This window comes from Patagioenas fasciata, chromosome 3, assembly GCF_037038585.1.
Source record: "Patagioenas fasciata isolate bPatFas1 chromosome 3, bPatFas1.hap1, whole genome shotgun sequence".
Lineage (NCBI taxonomy): Eukaryota > Metazoa > Chordata > Aves > Columbiformes > Columbidae > Patagioenas > Patagioenas fasciata.
Genome location: NC_092522.1, coordinates 10,773,802 through 10,791,110, shown reverse-complemented (window position 1 = coordinate 10,791,110; position 17,309 = coordinate 10,773,802). Strand labels below are relative to the sequence as shown.

General features: G+C 43.2%; 2 protein-coding genes and 1 long non-coding RNA gene across 4 annotated transcripts in view; all 3 read left to right on the top strand.

The window, feature by feature from the left end:
• The first annotated feature begins 1,454 nt into the window (after positions 1 to 1,454).
• Positions 1,455 to 8,113, top strand: CRLS1 (cardiolipin synthase 1). 2 transcript variants are annotated; one of them, XM_071805758.1, is made up of 7 exons: positions 1,455 to 2,026; positions 2,442 to 2,579; positions 3,166 to 3,295; positions 3,765 to 3,850; positions 4,269 to 4,337; positions 4,666 to 4,757; positions 5,196 to 6,312. In XM_071805758.1, the coding sequence occupies exons 1-7, from the start codon at positions 1,619 to 1,621 to the stop codon at positions 5,212 to 5,214; spliced, it is 942 nt and encodes a 313-aa protein (XP_071661859.1). In that variant the 5' UTR covers positions 1,455 to 1,618; the 3' UTR covers positions 5,215 to 6,312. The 2 variants fall into 2 exon arrangements, with proteins under 2 accessions (XP_071661859.1, XP_065691264.1); XM_065835192.2 differs by lacking the exon at positions 5,196 to 6,312 and adding an exon at positions 6,319 to 8,113 and having other exon boundaries at positions 1,457 to 2,026.
• Positions 8,114 to 8,263: 150 nt separating this feature from the next.
• The window catches only part of COMMD1 (copper metabolism domain containing 1), a 79,059-nt gene continuing 70,013 nt past the window's right edge, over positions 8,264 to 17,309 (top strand). The window contains exon 1 of the mRNA XM_065835768.2: positions 8,264 to 8,479. Within this exon, the coding sequence (XP_065691840.1) occupies positions 8,291 to 8,479 (189 nt within the window). The 5' untranslated portion in view covers positions 8,264 to 8,290. The remainder of the gene's footprint in view (positions 8,480 to 17,309) is intronic.
• On the top strand, positions 8,499 to 15,675 carry LOC139827503 (uncharacterized). Its single transcript, XR_011738126.1, has 4 exons — positions 8,499 to 9,811; positions 12,280 to 12,397; positions 12,485 to 12,623; positions 13,309 to 15,675. It is a non-coding gene; the product is annotated as an uncharacterized lncRNA (long non-coding RNA).

The window sequence follows — 17,309 nt, the reverse complement described above, 5'->3', positions numbered from 1 at the left end:
AGACATGAGGAAGAAATTTTTTACAATGAGGGTGGTGAAACACTGGCCCAGGTTCCCCAGAGAGGTGGGAGATGCTGCATCCCTGGGGACATTCCAGGCCAGGCTGGATGGGGGTCTGAGAAACCTCATCTAGGTAAAGATGTCCCTGGTTGGATTAGATGAGCTTTGACGGTTCCTTGCAAACCAAACTATTCTATGATTATGGTAACTGTGGTTAATGGCTTTTTTTTTAATGTATGAACTGTCATTCTGTGTGGGCATCAGTAGGTGTCCTCTCCGTGAGCATTTGGGCAGCAGATGAGACTCCTTGCAACCTGGGAATCGATCCTACATGAGAAGGCAACCTACTGTATCAACCAATAGGAAGCTGGTGTTAGACACTGATTTTTAACCTTTGCCAACAGATCAATGCAGGGTTTAGGTTTTTTCCCACGTAGAAGAAATCTTCTCAGACTTGTACAGTATAACCAGGGCATAATGGGTAGCGGACAGAACTGGGGTTCCATGTCCTGCCTGATGAGGTCCCTCTGAAAGGCCCTTGCTTCTATATCAGCTGCAAACTTGCTGGTAGTGCACCCTGTCCCAGCAGGTGCTTCTACTCCTGTTTTCACCCTCCCCATGTCTAAAAAAAAGAAATAACTACATCTAATTGTAATTAATCAACAAAAATTATGAATTATTAATTAACAAATAATTAACAAGTTAAACAACAATTAACAAATAATTAATTAACAATATCATATGCTATCTCCAGATTCTTTCAAACAGCTGTGGAAGAGGTAGAATGAAATATCCTACAAGCCAGTGGTTTATGGTTGTTTATTTTGTTTTTTTAAGAGCCTCTGTTTGCTTTGCCAGTTAATTGACTGCTGTAATTAAAGTTGCTTGACTACTTGGGGGGTGAAACCATAGCTGCATGATAAACTGGTGCCAGAAATATGAAAAATGACAGTGTCTCCTAGTGCTAGAGGTGGGTAGGAGTAAGCCATGGAAGCAAACAAGTGACTGCACCTGGAAAAGTAAACTCTTCCTTCTTGAGCCAAAGTAAATGTGGCTGAGGGAGGGCAAAGAGCAAGTACTACGAACAACAGACTACTTAGGTCCCCTAAGAAGTGGTAGTAGTAAAGCAAACCTTCACCCTTCTCCGTTAAGAGCTTGTAAAAGAACAGCTGCATCGACAAGCGCGGCCCCAGAAGCTGCCCCGCCGTGAAAAGCGGGGTGACCGCGGGCACCTCCTGCCATGCGCACGGCCGCCAGCGCCCGGGGACCACTGGGGAAGAGCCTCGTTCGGCAGGTAGGCCGGAAAGCGCAGCTTTTCCTGGTGTTTCTCCCCTCAGCTACGATTTATTTCTAATTCAGCCGCCGCGCCCCCCGCAGGTCGCAGCCTGCCGTAAAGCGCGCGGCCCAGCGGGGAGGGGGACTGCCGTCAAGCGCCGCAAAAAAGTCGCACGTCCCCCCCACCCCTCGTCGCACACGCACACCCCGCGGCTCGTACCCTGTCCCCGAGCCCCTGCCAGTCCGTCGGGGCGGCGAATGGCGGCGGCGCTGGGAGGCCGCTCGCTCCCGCGGGCAGGGCCGCGGCGCGCGTAGGGGCGGCGGGCAGGCGCCACATCACATCATGCTGGCCGCCGCTTGGCTGGGCAGGGGTTTCTGGGGGCTCCTCGGCGGGGCGGGGCGGCGGCGGCCGGGCGGCGGTGCCAGGCCGCTGGCCAGCCGGCCCGAGGTGGCGGCGGCGGCGGCGGAGGGGGGCGGTGGCGGGGGGGCGGGCGGCCGCTGCCATGGCAACGGCGGCGTCTTCTGCTTGGCGGCGGCCGCGGGGGCTCTGGCGGGGCCGCGCGCGGTGCACACTCTGCGGCAGCGCCCGCGGCTGCTGCGCGAGCACCAACGGCTGCTGCGCGCGCCCGTCGCCGCCTGGCGCCTCCTCAGCGGCGGGGCCGGGCCGCGAACGGCGGGGGACGGCGGCGGCGAGGCCGCGGCGCCGGAGCCCCAGCAGGAGCGCCGTGTGGCCGGGCGCTACGCCGAGCTGGTACGTGCCCCGGGACGGGACGGGGAGTTGCGGGGAGGGGGCCGCTTTCTTCGTCGGTGCGGGGAGCTCCCGGCCGCGCTCCTCAGGTGCCCGGGGCCGGGCCGGTGCAGCCCGGGGGGCGCGCACGGTGTCCGTAACGCGCGGCCGGCGGGAAGCAGGTGTCACGCTCGATCTTTGAACCAGACGAAGGCTTTTTGGATCTCTCAGTGGCGGCCCGTTTTCCTTTTGAATGCTCGAGGTTATGTTTAGTAGCTAGAGGCCGTGTCTGTGTGTCTTGCGCAAACGGCGGGCTGTTTCCAAGAACTTGGAAGGCTTTCTGCCTAGTTCAAATTAAGTGTGGTTTTGTCTTGATTAATTCACCTGCCAAGTTAGGCTTTGCCTTCCTGACCTAAAGTTTTGCTTTCTTGCTTTGCAGTATGAAAACCCCTGGACGATCCCAAATATACTGTCAATGGCAAGAATGGGTTTGGCGCCAGTTTTAGGCTACTTGATCGTTGAAGAAAATTTTGACGTTGCGCTAGGTGTCTTTGTTTTGGCTGGTGTAACGGATTTGGTATGTTTACATCCGTTTGGAAATACTTTGGGGGTGGTGTGGGCTATAATGATCCCATTAACCTGATGAAATTTAGACTGGAGTGTAGAATGGAAATTAATAAATAGGTTAGGTTTTATATTAATTGTTTTCTAGAAATGGTATATACATCTCCAGCGACATTGTGAAGGGAGCTCATGCGTAACCCAAGAGGACTTAGTGCTGGTGGAGCAGAGGGGATATCAGGGTTCCGTGGTCAGTGCTTGTGCATCTCGTGGTCTGTGACCATATGCAGGTGTATGCAGTGCACCCATCATGACAGTAATTGTGTGAATTTAAGAGCATCGGTTACCTTTTTTCTTTTTCTCCTGGTTTTTTGCCTTTCTTTCTTATAACAAGAATTGAATATGTTCAGAGGTTTCCAAAATTTGGAATGTAATGTGAAAAAAAGCATGATACAAATATCAGCTAGAGGTATCACATTTCATTTTAGTTAAGTCAGTTGTATTATGTGATGTCATCCATGACATATCTTTGTAGCAGCATGTATAAGCTATTTTTATTCTTAGTTTTCTAACAGAGGAACACTGAAATTTGTTTTTCCCAGTTGGATGGATTTATCGCACGAAACTGGGCTAATCAGAAATCAGCTTTGGGAAGTGCTCTTGATCCTCTGGCTGATAAAATTCTCATCAGTGTGCTCTATGTAAGCCTAACTTGTGCAAATCTTATCCCAGGTGAGGAAATGTCATTACTTGCATGTACTATATAAGGTAAAGAAGCTAATTTTATGTATAGTAATATTTCTTGTGTTTCTGGCAGGAAAACTGTTTAGCTGGGAACTGTTCTTTGTCAGTTACCCTTTGCTGTTTGCTCCTATTAAAGACTTAAAAACCACCTCCCCCAGTAGACCTTACAAAACACATGTGCTGCCATATACAAAACCAAAAAGCATATGCTGCCATTTTCAAATGTACTTTCTGTAAAACAATAATAGTTAGTAGCTATATTTAAAAAATTATCATAAACTGGATTGTTTTAGGACTTCAGATTAAACTCTTTTGGATGTTATGTTAAAAATCTTCAATTGTGCATAAAACTTGTTCAGGAGAATTTGGGAGTGGTGATTTCTTCTTATTTTATACTTTATTTACTTTGTAATCATGGATGTGATTTTCACTAGATCCTGTTGGCTTGATTTTTCAGTTCCTCTTACTTCCATGATTATTCTGAGGGATGTAGCACTCATTGCTGCTGTTTTTTATGTTCGATACAAAACTCTTTCTCCACCGGTAAGTGTATAGCATTGAACAAGATTGTGTGAACATGTAATAATTTTATTTTGATTACATCTTCTGTATTTTTGCATGTATAAAAAAGCAATAGGCCTTTAACAAAGTTGTAACCAGGAGATTTTCATCTTGAGACTTGATGGTTGCTCAAAACTTGCATGGATAGCCTAAGATGTAAGGCTGTGCTTGTTCTTTTGCCAGGTAGTTTTGTAAGCAGAACATGATTTCATGAAACAGGTTTTATAAAGATGAGTCAGAGCTACTGATAACTTTTTTTCCTTTGTATGATGTCTAATAAATTGTATAAGAGCAGTATATTTTTTTAGTGCTATGATTGACACTTCTGTACCATGTGAAGAGGTGTATCAGATTGAAAATCCTAGAATTGCCTTTTTTTTTCTCTTTTCTCCCCCAACAGAGGACACTCAGTAGGTATTTTAACCCCTGTTATGCTACTGCCCAATTAAAACCAACATTCATTAGCAAGGTAAGAGTAGTAACTCATTACCAAACATAACTCCTCAGTACTTGGGGTGGTGTGTAGTTTGGACAGAGGGGGCTGTTTACTAGTACTCCTGAGTGCTGTTTCAAAATAGTGCCAACTCATTTGGAGGCAACTTAAATCCTGGAAGATTTCCAACTATACTCTGTCAGAGCACATCTTAATTAGGAGTGTGTAAGGTGTTTCATTAAAAGAAGTTTCTAAATAAATTTTCTGTATATAGACTAAAACCAGTGATAGAAAGTGTATATTGATATTCCTTGCATAGTACATGTCTTTGTTTTGGTCACATTTCTTATTTTGCTTTTATCAGATGAATACAGCAGTTCAGCTAATTTTGGTGGCAGCTTCTTTAGCAGCTCCTGTTTTCAATTATGTGGACAGCGTATATCTGCAGGCATTATGGTAACTTATCTCTCCACTTTTTTCAGATAATTTAATGTACTCCTAAAAAAACTGCTAATTGAGATTAATCTAATTGTGTGGAACAAAAATCTGCCTAGATGATGTAATAGGCCTATACAGCTGATTTTTTACATGTTTATTCTTAACTGACACAAGCTGGATAATTTTTGGTACTTAATTTACTGTACAAGCAAAAAATAGTCAAGTGAAACTAGTTAAGCTCCAGGAATAGCTAACAAAGAAGTCTTCAGAATAGACGTAGTGTACACAGGCAAAGTGTACACTTCTTAACAGAAGAGAGTGGGAAGAAAGACTGTACGGATCCTTTATCTACTCACGCTGTAAGTGGCCTTGAAAAAGCAATTTTGATATCTGTAAAAATAGGCAAAATATTTTGTTGTCTTTGCTTTATACTATATGTGCTATCTTGAAATCTAGGTTTCTGAAGCCTGTTTGAAAAGCACCTGAAGAAATCCGCTGATTCCTGCTAGACTATAGGAAGAAAGGGGAGGGATTGAATGAAAACAGGCATACAGGAGCATATCTCGTTTAATAATGGCTGTTCTTTCACTGCTGTCCTTGGACATCTGAACTGTATCTGAATCTGAAATGTAGCTGAGGGCAGTTCTTACAAGTGCAGTTATTTCTCCTGAGCAGTTAGGTAAGAGTTCAGAACAAAGAGGCTGAACAGCAGATGGCAGAATTACTTAATAACTTAGTTTTAAGTAGTGGAAAATCCAGTGATACTTGTCTTTTAGAGAACAAAAAATGCAAACCCCAAGCTCTTAAGGAGCAAGGAACTTTGATCTTAACAGCTGATGTGGTTTTTCAACCTGTTGGAAAGCCAAATCTGGAACTGCATCTGTGACAGACACCTTGCCGCTTGTATGGGGCTTTATGAGAGAGATACCATGTTGTGAGTCATGGAGAAATGCTGGGTGTAACTTGTCAGGTTCCTCTATAAACGCTCTCAAAAATTACCTGGATGAATCTGGCAGCGTGTCTGAGGAGGACAGCTGTAATGGAGGGGCTGGATTGTAACTTTGACTTACACCTGAATGGTGTCAGCCTTTGACACAGAGGAGTGCTGCAGATTTAGAAATATATATAGTTATTACCCAGCTTCTGGTACAGAAACAGAAGAGGCTGGAGCCAAAACTTGTGCTTTAGCTTTGGAACTTGATAAAATCATAAGTTCAAGTTCTGTGTGATTTGAACGCTCCCCTTTGATCCTACTAAGGGGTAGTTTCCCAGATGAGTCAGTTCTCAAGCTGGTTAAAATCATGTAGGCTGCAAGTTCTGAATCTCTTGTCTTCACTTCTCTAAAACAAGTGTTAGTATGGTAAAAATTTGGCCTAGTACACAATTAAACTGAGCACTAGATGGCAGTTCCTTTGTTTATCTAATCCTCTGCTTAGCACTGAATTTCAGCATATAAACTGTAAACTGCATTTCTGTAGGGCATAGTCTGTATACTGAAAATAGAGAAAATGTTTAAAAATAACACTTTTAATTATAGTACGTGGACTCAAATGACTTACAGGTACTATTTTCCCCAAAGGTGCATCACAGCTTTCACAACGGTAACATCTGCATACAGCTATTACCACTATGGTCAAAAAACGGTTCAGGTGATAAATAACAAATGAAGTATTCCTGAAAGAGCTGCGTCTTGGCAGCATGGTGTGCTGTGCTGCTGAAGATGGTTGTAGTGTGGCTGAGCTTTCCATCAAGACTGTCTTTTTCTGCTTAAACCATGGCATCACAATGAAGTTTGAACACATACTGTGTATAGAGACTTTTCAATGTATTTTTGTTTAAAAATAATGTTGTTTACAAAAAAAAAAAAAAGAATAAATAATCTTAAAGACACAGGTTACTGGTTGCTGCCATGTGCATCCCGAATAATTTCGTACTATTTTTGAAGTCAAAATATGCACTTTTCACCAGCACTTTTTTTTTCCATCTTCACGCAAGGCAGTGAATAAGCTGAGATCTGAGAAGAAAAAGCAATTATAAGAACAAATTTGTCTTTGTACCTCAACTTAAGTCAGTAAACCAGCATTGCTCGTTAGGACTTAATGACATCCTTCAGCAGAAGAAAAGCATGCGATGGAGGAACAACATCTTCAGAAATTTAAAGTGGAGTGATAGAATTTTTACTTCATATTCAGTGGTGATATGGATAAGCCATGAAGAGTTGTTACGCTGCTCCTTTTTAAATACGAGCAACAGTGAACTGTATTCATCAGAGAAGAGTGTTGAGGCTCGGAAGGGTCAGCTGTGCTGTGAAGAGTCTGTACCCAAATGCCAATAAGTTTCTCATACTATAAATTCATATCTAGTGATAGAAACTCCTGTATCTCCAGGTTCCTTAGAGCTTCTGAAGATGCTGTTTAATCTGTATATCATGGGAGGAAAAGGACATCTTAAATATTGCCCAAATCAATGAAGAATGGAAGAAACTTCTAGATGCCCGTACTGTTAATTCTTCCTTATCCTCTAACTTCAAGAGATATTGGTTGATCCCTGTCAGACAAGGATGACTCACATGTGTTCTTTGCCTGTTCTCTACTTAAAACAAGCTGCAGAATAAAGCACTAGGCAGAACAGATCATGTTGATCATAAACTCATGTTTTCTATTTTTGAGCAACATGTGATTTCTTGTATGTCATAAAAAAGTGCAACTATGAAGGGCTTAAATAATTGAAATCAGGTGGTATATGATACTACTATTATTGGCGGGAGAAAATTTGCTGTAGACATCTCTTGAGAGCACAGTCTCTTTTGTGACTGCATATGCTTGTATATACAAAGCACTTTAATATTTTTTTAATATTTAAACTTGTATAGAATGGTGCACAGAGAAAACACTTGTTTTTTATTAGTACCTGTTTCATAACTGTCCTTATTTTTGCGATCTATGCTGCATCTTACAGTGAAAGGACAGAGAGCAAAGCCTGTGGGAGCTCCCTTAAGACATCTGAATATTTAGTAAAATCAGATAACTTTTCTTGAAGAAACAGTTTAGAAAGCAGAGCTTTGTTGTACCCAGTCAGGTCATTCCTGTTTGGTTCAAGTTGATGGGATTGGGTTTGGGGATTTTTCTTGTGTGTGATTGGTGTGGGGGTTTTGTGTTGATCTTTTTTTTTTAATCATAAATGCCTTTGAAACATCACATGAAATTGACCAGGAATGGAACAATACCAATCAGTGAAGGCTCCGTGGTGTGTGTCATTACACTTGTCGTTACTTGTGTTAATCAGAAGTTAATTGTACAGTTACTCCGTGGTATGTGCCTAAATGTTTGTGTTAAATAAAATTCGTCCGAGTGGTAGAGCCGCTGCTTTTTCCACGTACGTGTTTGGTGCCTGATAGTTACGCATCGCTTGCTCGGAGGACGATCGATCCCACCCCCGATACACCGTGAGAACGCTCGGTGCCCCCGCTCCGGGGCGGCCTGTCCTCACGCGGCCGCCGTACTCGTTGCCTCGGGCGGGGCGGGGTCGACGGTGGCTCCGCCCTCTCCAGGATGGCGGCACCGGAGCAGCCGCCGCCCGAGGGCTCGAAGCCGCTGAGCGGGCTCCTCGGCGGCATCGCCCAGGCCGCCTACTACGGCAACGCCGACATCACGGAGGAGCTGCTGCGCGGGCAGCTCTACCCCGAGACGGCGCCCGAGGAGTTCCACGCCCTGCGCGCCAAGATGGGCGGCCTTCTGCAGGTACCGGCCGGGACGGGGCTCTGGAGGGGGAAGTGGCTCAGCTATGGGGGCCCTGCCCGGTGGGTTAAAGCCTCTCCGCCTCGGCGTGTCTAGTGTCCACACACGGACGAGTGGCTTTCTCCCTGGGGGGCCCTGGCGGCTGCGGGGGCTGCCGCGGGGCTGGAACTGGCTGCCCTCAGCGAGGGGTTGAGCTGTGCCGGGCGCTTCTGGAGCGTGTTGGGGAGAATGAAAGCGGCTCGGCTCGCCTGTGCCTTCCCCCTCAGCGGGCACGGCTGGGGAACGGGCGGCTCGGTGCGGGACCGGGCCGTGGTCGGGCTCTCTGTTCGCGGCTCCTCAGAAGTGGGAGCCCGGACACTGTGAAGGGCAAAGCGCGACTCTGGGCACTTATGCTCCTGGAAATAAGCACCGCTACTTGAGAACTTTTTAAGAAGAGCTATTAATTCGAAATATAGGTTTCTTAAAGGAAAACTGTATTTTGGGAAAAGTATCACCAACTGTGATGCAAGCTATTTTAAAGAGCAGACAGGTTTTACTTTAGGCGTCAGAGAGGAGAAGGTATTTTTCTCCTGAATAGGTGTTTTTCCCCCCACGTTCGGAGGGAAGCGCGTAGTTCGCCGCAGCTCCCAGTGGCACAGGAGCCTCCAGGTGCGGAACGCTTGGGCGGCGGCCGCCTCCTGGTGGGCAAATCCGCCACCGCTCCGCAGGCTTTACACACTCGGTGGTGGTTCAGTAGACTCGTGTGAGGAAAATACAACAAAATGCGGTAGCGTGGCTTTGGCTGGATAAGTTTTCATGCCTAAACTCATGCTGTGTTTAGCAGTGAGCTTTTTATGTTGTCTTTTTCTAAAATGTTCTTTTCTATGTACAAGTGAAGCTGCAATGTGTTTGCTTGCTGTGCTTTCTGTGTCGCTACAGCGCTACATGCTGTTTGTATTGCTAAGGATCATTAATCTGTTTTTCAAAACAGCATATTTTAAACTACAGTCCTCTGAAGAATCCTTGGGATTACCTTGTCTTTGTCTGTATGGTGAAAAAAATATCGGAAACTTGAATAGGACTTGGCTTTTCTTGCTTTTATGTGTGTGCTTATTTGTTAGGCCAAAAGTAAGTTTGTGCTTTGTTTTTCCCTATATTGCTATTTTTGTATCAGGAGTCAGTATGTTACTGCAAACATGCATGTTAGCAGACAAGCAGTTAACTGCTGCTTTAAATCCTGATGGTGCAGCAGTAGTGACCGGATCATTACACACAGTGTCACTGGATTCAGCAAAAAACGCAGCTCATTCTCACATGATGACACTGTGCTCACAGCACTGTTAGCAGCAGCATCAGGTAAGGAACTGCACATGTGAAATGTATCACTTTGATAATTATTTATGGTCACTCATGCCTGAAGAAAACCACCTTGGTGGGCAGAGCAGTCGGATCTGCCACATGTTCTGTGAGATGCAGGATGCCAGTTGGGAAGTATGTTATTGTCAAAATGGGGGGTCTTGCCCCTTTTGGCCCATCTGTCACTTCTTACCTTTTGACAACTACAGCACTTTCTGGACCACTTTGTGAGCTGACAGTTTTCTGTTGGATTATTAAATAACTCAAAGGGAGGAAGAAAAAGAGAATTACTTTGAAGTTCCTGGGTTTCAGTTATTTAATGAAAAGACGTGGTGGGTGTCAGAGATAATTCAAGGGGACAGTTGGTACTGTGTAGCCAGGAGTGAAGGGGAGCAGGAGGCGAGATGTGCTTTTCAGAAGTAGCAAGCTATTTTGCTGGCATCCTGAAGTAAACCGAAATCCATGGCTGCTGATATACTGAGCACTGAACTAGACTTTCTCAGATTTGGGCACACTGCCTGTTCTTTGCTTTGTCTCATGGAGCAATGATAACTGTGCATTGCCAGAGCTCAGGAACCAAAACCCCCTGAGGATCAGTGTCTGAATCCATGGCAAAAAGCCAAGAAGTTTTGAGTTCTACCTGACAGTTACACTGAAAAAAAAGATGTCTTTCTGCTGTACCATTTTCTTTTAGAAAATGAAACTAGTACTTCATCATACATTCTTCCCCCATTCTTGTGTATTCTGGCTGATATTTCAGCAATTCCTGTTCAATTCTTGAATTGTTTTTCAGTTTTACTTTAAAAGTTAGTTTCCTCTCTAAATCTGCCTAAGCCAAATTTTACTCGGGTATTCCATTCACCCCTAATCTGATTGTAATTTTTCAGACCTTATGGTTATATCTTTATTTTTTTCTCATCTGTTTTTCTTGGTGCTTTTGTCTTACCTCAGAGATATGGCAGATAACAAAAGAAGCACAAGTAGTATTCTTCTGTTTATTCCACTGCAGTACTGCAGTGTAGTAATTTTAGATATATGGTAAGTTTGTATGAACAATCTCCGAACTCTGTATAGGCTTTGTTTTACTGTTTGTGGAAATGGGTGGCTCTTTAGCCATCACTGAAACGTGACAGCTGCTGAGCCACTATGATGTGTTTGAGGCCAGAAGAAAAGACATTGCCACGACCAGAGGAAATAGCGAGAGAAACTTAGGTAGGCAAGTGTAGTTGACAGACTTGGAATTTTATGAGGATGCTGGCACTCATTTTCTGCTTTTATGGAGGATTCATTGTTTCTTTAATGATCAAGTTCAGATGAAGACCTGAAAACCCGGGAATGAATATTACCAGCTCTGTCATAAAGACCATTTCTTGCAGGACTGAAGACTCCCTGGTCTTGTCTGTGTTCTGTTTGGGTTTTGTCTTTTTTTTCTTTCTCTTCGGAAGACAACTCCTATTCAAGCACTGTTGAGATGTCATATTCTGGACATAATGTTAATTCAAGCCCCAGAAAAACGCAGATAATTAAAATTATTGCATATTTAGCCATATAGCTTAGGAGGATGGCGATGTGTTGGGAAGAGGATATCATATTCCCCATGTGCTGCTTTAAGAACCAAAACTGATAACACCTATGGTCTTGGAGGTCATGCCTTCCAGCGTAGAGCAGCATCTCGCTGTTACCAGTTGTGTCTCATGGTCTTCGTGGCCACCACTCTGCTCACCTCCTTATCAATAAAATTCCTGGGAAGTAACCAAAGTTGATGCAGTTGTACACACTTGAAAGTTGAAGTCTTGAGCTAAGCAATACACAACTCCTTTGTACAGACACTACTTCATGTCATGTATGCATGGATTTTTGGGCTGCTTATTTCTAGTGGGTGACTTGAAGTAACACCTAGGTCCAATGAATGCTTTCAGGATCTCTGTTCTAGAGCATGCTAGAAAATCCCTTGGTTTTCTGGTCATTTTGAGGGCCTACTCTCTCTGACACCTCCCAATATAAGGGGGGAAAGGTTGATTTTAGGGTTGTGCTTTGAAGTAGGGAGGCTTAAAATTTTGCCTCTTCTTCCATCTACCTAGCGGGAAAACCCATTGTCCTAACTATTATTTGCGATACCTCCTTGTTGATTCTTACAGCTAGCGAGCGAATCTCTGCTTCTTGCATAAACTGATTTGTCTGATGCCGCTGCACAGACATGGTGTGAGCTGTTTCCTTTTGTTTGAACAAGGTGGCCGAGCAAGGGTGATGGGAAAGTCATCTTGGCCCTGCAAGTTGCTTAACTAAATGTTCAGGCAGCTGAGAACCGCAAAACATATTTGCATGCTGCAGAGAGTTGTCTGGAACACTTTTAGTATCTCTGTGAATTTAAATATGGAAGGGGGGAGGGTTGTTGTTGTTGAGTTTTTTGTGTGTTGTATTTGCTGATAATGGCAAACTTCAAAAGTGTTCCTCTGTGCTTGCAACAGCTTAGTCTTTCAACACGTCTTGGATACTGGTGTCTCCCCAGCACCTGAAGGAGCAAGCTCCACTTGAAGATCTGTGTTGTCCCTTCCTTGTCTACTGTCACATGAATTTCTGAGCAAGGTTATTCCAGTCTTTATATTTAATTTCTTGTGAGAGGTCTGCATTATTAAAATGTTAACAGTAATGGTTGTGTTATCTTTTTTGTAGTTTTGTTTTTTCCTTTCTCCTCTGGGTGGTGGCGGAAGGGGAGCAAACAGCAGAATAGCAACAGAAAGTCAGAGTTCTTATTTGTGCAGCCGTTTCCCTTGTGTGCAGTGATCTACACATGAAGTTCAGAAGAAGACAGGTAACTGTTTTGTCTCCATTGATGATAATACCTAATAGCATGAAGTACATTCTTTTGGAAAGTGGCCATACTGTTTATTTTCAAATACCTCATTTAGATGCCCAGGTCCTTTGTATGGTAAATATGGAGAAGACCAGATGTCTTATACTGTCTTCTGTTGACTTTATAGGTAATGTAAGCACCTAGATTGAATGGGGTGAGTTATACCTCATTCTTGTCTCTTGAGCGTTGTGTTTTAATCTGACACCCATCTTCTTGATGGTTAGAAGCAGAGAGATTTATTGCTCTTGTGACTTAACTGCTGTAGTACTTCATGTCTTTGAAGTAGTAATCATAGCTCTGTACCATAAATCAGCCACTTTCTTATATTAGAACTGAATATACATAAGGTGAAGGACTTTCCTATGCCATCCTGCATTCTGTCTGTGCAAAGCATGGCACCTGTGAAAATTATGGAGATGAATAAGGACCACAAAAGCATTTCCTTGTCACTGTATATTGTAGGACGACAATAAACCGTGGCAGACGCTCTCTGTTAACCTGCCGCCCTCCCCACTAAGTGAAGGGAATGGGAGGAAAAGGAAGAGAGGCTTACAAGTTGAGAAGTTAAAAATGCTTTACTAATAATACTGATAATGAGAGAAATAATGTAAAATACACAAAACCAATATTGAATTTCCTGCAGCGGAGCAGGTGTTGCTCCAGCAGGGCAGGCATATGGAAGTTCTGGACTGGACTCTGCAGTAAACAGGAGCTGGATTCAGGGATGTACGGACTGGAACCAGGCCCAGGATTGCAGGGGGACAGGCAAGGACAAGGCCTTCATGATCTCCCAGTTTTAGATGCTGTATGACATGGATGGCATGGAATACCTGGCAGGTCAGTTTTGGTCATCTCTTCTGTCTGTGCATCCGTCCAACTACACCCCTCTCACTTATGGATTGTACAAAACTTATCAGTGACCTTGGCTGCTGTAGCAGTAAGGATAAACCTGGGCCTTTTCTGGATATCATTCCTACTGTTAGCAGCTCTGGAACAAACAGTGTCTGAAAAATATGCAGCCAACTAACTTCAGAAAAATGCAGTTACTTAGAGGGACTTAGCTGAAAGGAAAAATCACTGAAAGAGAATTGGTCTTGTTTTAAACAAAACCAGGGCAAAAATATTTGCTGCAGCAATAAGCATTCAATTTCCCCCCTTCCCCTGGTTTGTGTATAGCATAGTTCTGGTTTTGTATTTATAAAAGGTGTCATGATGATGTACTTCTTACAGCTGTTTCCTTTCCTGCCCATAGATCTTCTGAATGCGCGTGAATCTGACCTCTTTCTAAAATGCCAAATTTATTTTGTAGAGAAATCATGTTATTTTATTACATTTACTTTTATTATTTTTAAAATCTCATTTCTTTTCTTGTGTGGAATATCCTGGAAGGCAGAACAAAGTCCTAGGACAGCTGGCCCTGGGGAGCTGTAGCTTTTCAATGTTCTTCTATCAATTGTTTTTCTACCCTCTGTTTTCATGCTTCCCAGCATCCTATCCTGTAAGGCTGCAGAACATTGAGAAACTGTGGTGATCAGCTTTTGCAAATTCTCTCCCATGGTTTATTTTTTTTGTTTTCAAAGACTTGTTCATTCTGATGAAAATATTGTATTTGTGTCTTCCTTACATAAGTTTAATTTACTGTATTCCACTGCTAATAAAAGTTACTTTGCATTTGGAGTAATTCCACTCCTTTCCTTTTGGTGGCAGTAGGCTGTTGGATTTATTGAATGTGATCATCTGCTGCCGTACTGGAAGTGTTCTGGTTGCTCTTCTGCTGCAGAACAAACTGTATGTTGGCTAAATGACAATAAAAATTTCAGTGTGAGGAGTCTAAATATTTTATTGTATTCGATTTATAAGTATTTATTTTCACAAATACTGAGGGTGTCACCATCTGTAATAAGTATACTGGTATGTCATTGGTAAAATATTAATCAGATTGTACTTAAGTGATGTGTGAGAACCCAGAGCTCAATATTCACCATATAAGATGTATCAAAACTCTGTATATACGCTTCATAACATTCACTAGCCCTCCCCTATAGATTATTTTCCGTAGAAATCATGCTGATATTTCTGCCACATTTTCTAATGACTGTCATGTTTCATTTTGCTGTCGCTCAGCCAAGAGGCTGATTGTACCATTGTTATTTGGCTTTGCTGTGCTGCTGGCACGCACAATGTATGTGTCCCCCATCTTGAAGCTGTTTCTATATTGTGAAATGCCCAACTGTTTCTAGTGATTACTTTTCTTCGTGCCTTCAGAGGACATCTGTTGAATAAGAAAGCTTTTGATTAAAATTTGACCTAAAGGCTGTGGGGGAAAACTCTGTGCCACTGGTGGGTACAATCGCTTGGTGTGTAAAATGCTCTGGAGTCTTTGGAGGCTGATCAATGCCGTTGTCATGTGTGGTCCCTAAAGACTTGCTCTCCTGCTGGGGACAGCGGTCCTTTCCGTGTGAAGCTGCTGTTGTTACCTAGAGAGGAGGTCCCAAAGTGTTACTGCCTCTGCTTTGAGAAGGGAATATTTGGTCTTCACAGAAGGGATCTGCCCTTAGATGAAAAGTCAGCACAGAACAACAGCTGTAGGGCTCACTCAGTTCTGGAGCATAAAGGCCTCTTCTTCAGCAGGATTTCTGTTTACAGCCACTGGTGGGAAATGGAAGACTTCTTACATTTTCTAATAAGGGAAGAGAGTTGTCGTTCTTCTCTCTCCCCAGATACCTTGTGATTCCTCAAGCATGTGGGCTGAGTCATGAACTCTCAAGTGCTTTGCAGTTGTCCAAGCTTCTGCAAGACTGAGAGGCAAAACAGCTTCAGTCAGAAGACTGAGATTAAATCACTTGGGAAGAGTTAATAGGAGAGACTGCTTGCTTTCTGCTGTTTTGGAATTGCAACTGTGCCTGCATCTACCAACTAAAAAGCTAACTCAGTAAGCATGTTCATTCTTCTCAATTCATGTAAAAGGAAACAAGTTGCTTGTAAAGCATTAAAAAGTACTGTGTCCAAATATCCGTCCTGCATGGTGTTACACCTTTTACTCCAGCAGATAACTGTGCTTATTATGAATAATTGCATTTGTTATTGGGCTAGACAGAAATATACTGACAGTAACTTTGCACAGAATTTTGGGAGGGAGGGAATGTCTACGGTGTTATGATTGGACCTACATGAGAAAATTATTATCTCAATCCTAGTCCTTTTTGTTTTGTTTTAAAATTTAGTGAAACACCACTATTATATAGCTCGCTAATATGAACATAGCTCAGTTGTCACCTCTGCAGTGTCTGGTTTTGCAACCTATGTTTTCTTTTCTCAGTATGTAAAACCTACAGTTCCTGATTCTTTTTTTTGCCACTATTTCAGTGTTGTCTGAGGAGGACAGAAAACTGCATGTTTACTTGAAGTAGCATCTGCTGTATTGCGGTGATGCAAATATTCATGGATACTGCCCCAAAGCATTCTTATTAGTGCTTGCAATATGAGTTATTTTAGATTTTAGGTATGTATATCTGCAGTCAGTTCAAATAAGGACTGGTGCAACTGGCAGCTGTAGGAATAGCGTACAATGGAGGGGGGAAATTCTTCAGAAGAATGAATTGGAGAGGAAGGTTGGCTGCAAGATGTTACATGGTGGAAGAACATTGACAGGAGTGGTTAGAGCAGTGCTTCCCTGCCTAGAGCACCAATTTACTGCTTGTATGTGTCAGCTAGAAAAAACAATGTACCGGCATCATTCTGGATTTTTAAAATACTCGTTCTTTTGCCATTTCTCCAGTTGCAAAACTTGGTGTTTGTATTAAGGCCTTTCATTTTTGAAGTATGGTTTTCATTCTGATTTTAATTATTGTAGAGATGTGTCGAAGGCAGTGTTTTTGCTGGTAGCTGTGGGATGTGGATATGATGATATTCTGCACTGTGAGCAGACCTATACGAGTTGGACTCTTTTGAACAACATGGTGTGAGCAAGGCTTCCCACCCACATATCTGCATTACAAACCTCATAGCATTCCTACTACTGGGTGGCTACGACTGCAACTCCTGTAGGTGGGCAGAAACAGGAGGGCTCCCTCTGTTATAATGTAGTTCACTTAATGCGTAGTATTTTCCGTAACTCAAACATGACACTGAGGTGAAAGGTTATTACCTAACAAGGCCAATCCAAGACTCACTTCATCTGAGAGTGTGAAGTGCCGACATGCCATAACTGTGCCACTTCAGGGAAAACAGCTTACCTTACATTTAATGGTTTACCTGACCTTTTGTGTCTTTTTTTGTTCTATGTTCTTATCTATGGAAAAGTGGTAAATCAAAAGAAGTCAGCAGACCTGCGTCATTGATGTGTAATAGGTGTGGTAAACTCTGTATTGCCCAAATGAGAAGCAAGTCTTTCTCTCTCTCTCTCTCAGTGTTCTTGCTCAATTAGAGTGTTGATTATATCTTTGCAAGTAGAGATCTAATTGCTTTGTCTCAGCTGGCAAAGTGGGGGCTGCCCTATGACTAGAGCAGGAACGTCAGTTACAGCTCTCCATGTTTATGATGACTCTGCATTACATCTACCTTTTATAATGCCCTGCTGAAAACCTGCTAATTGTGTGTTAATGGACTTCCCAAAGAGCTGCTGCTGAGAAAGTTGGGTTCACT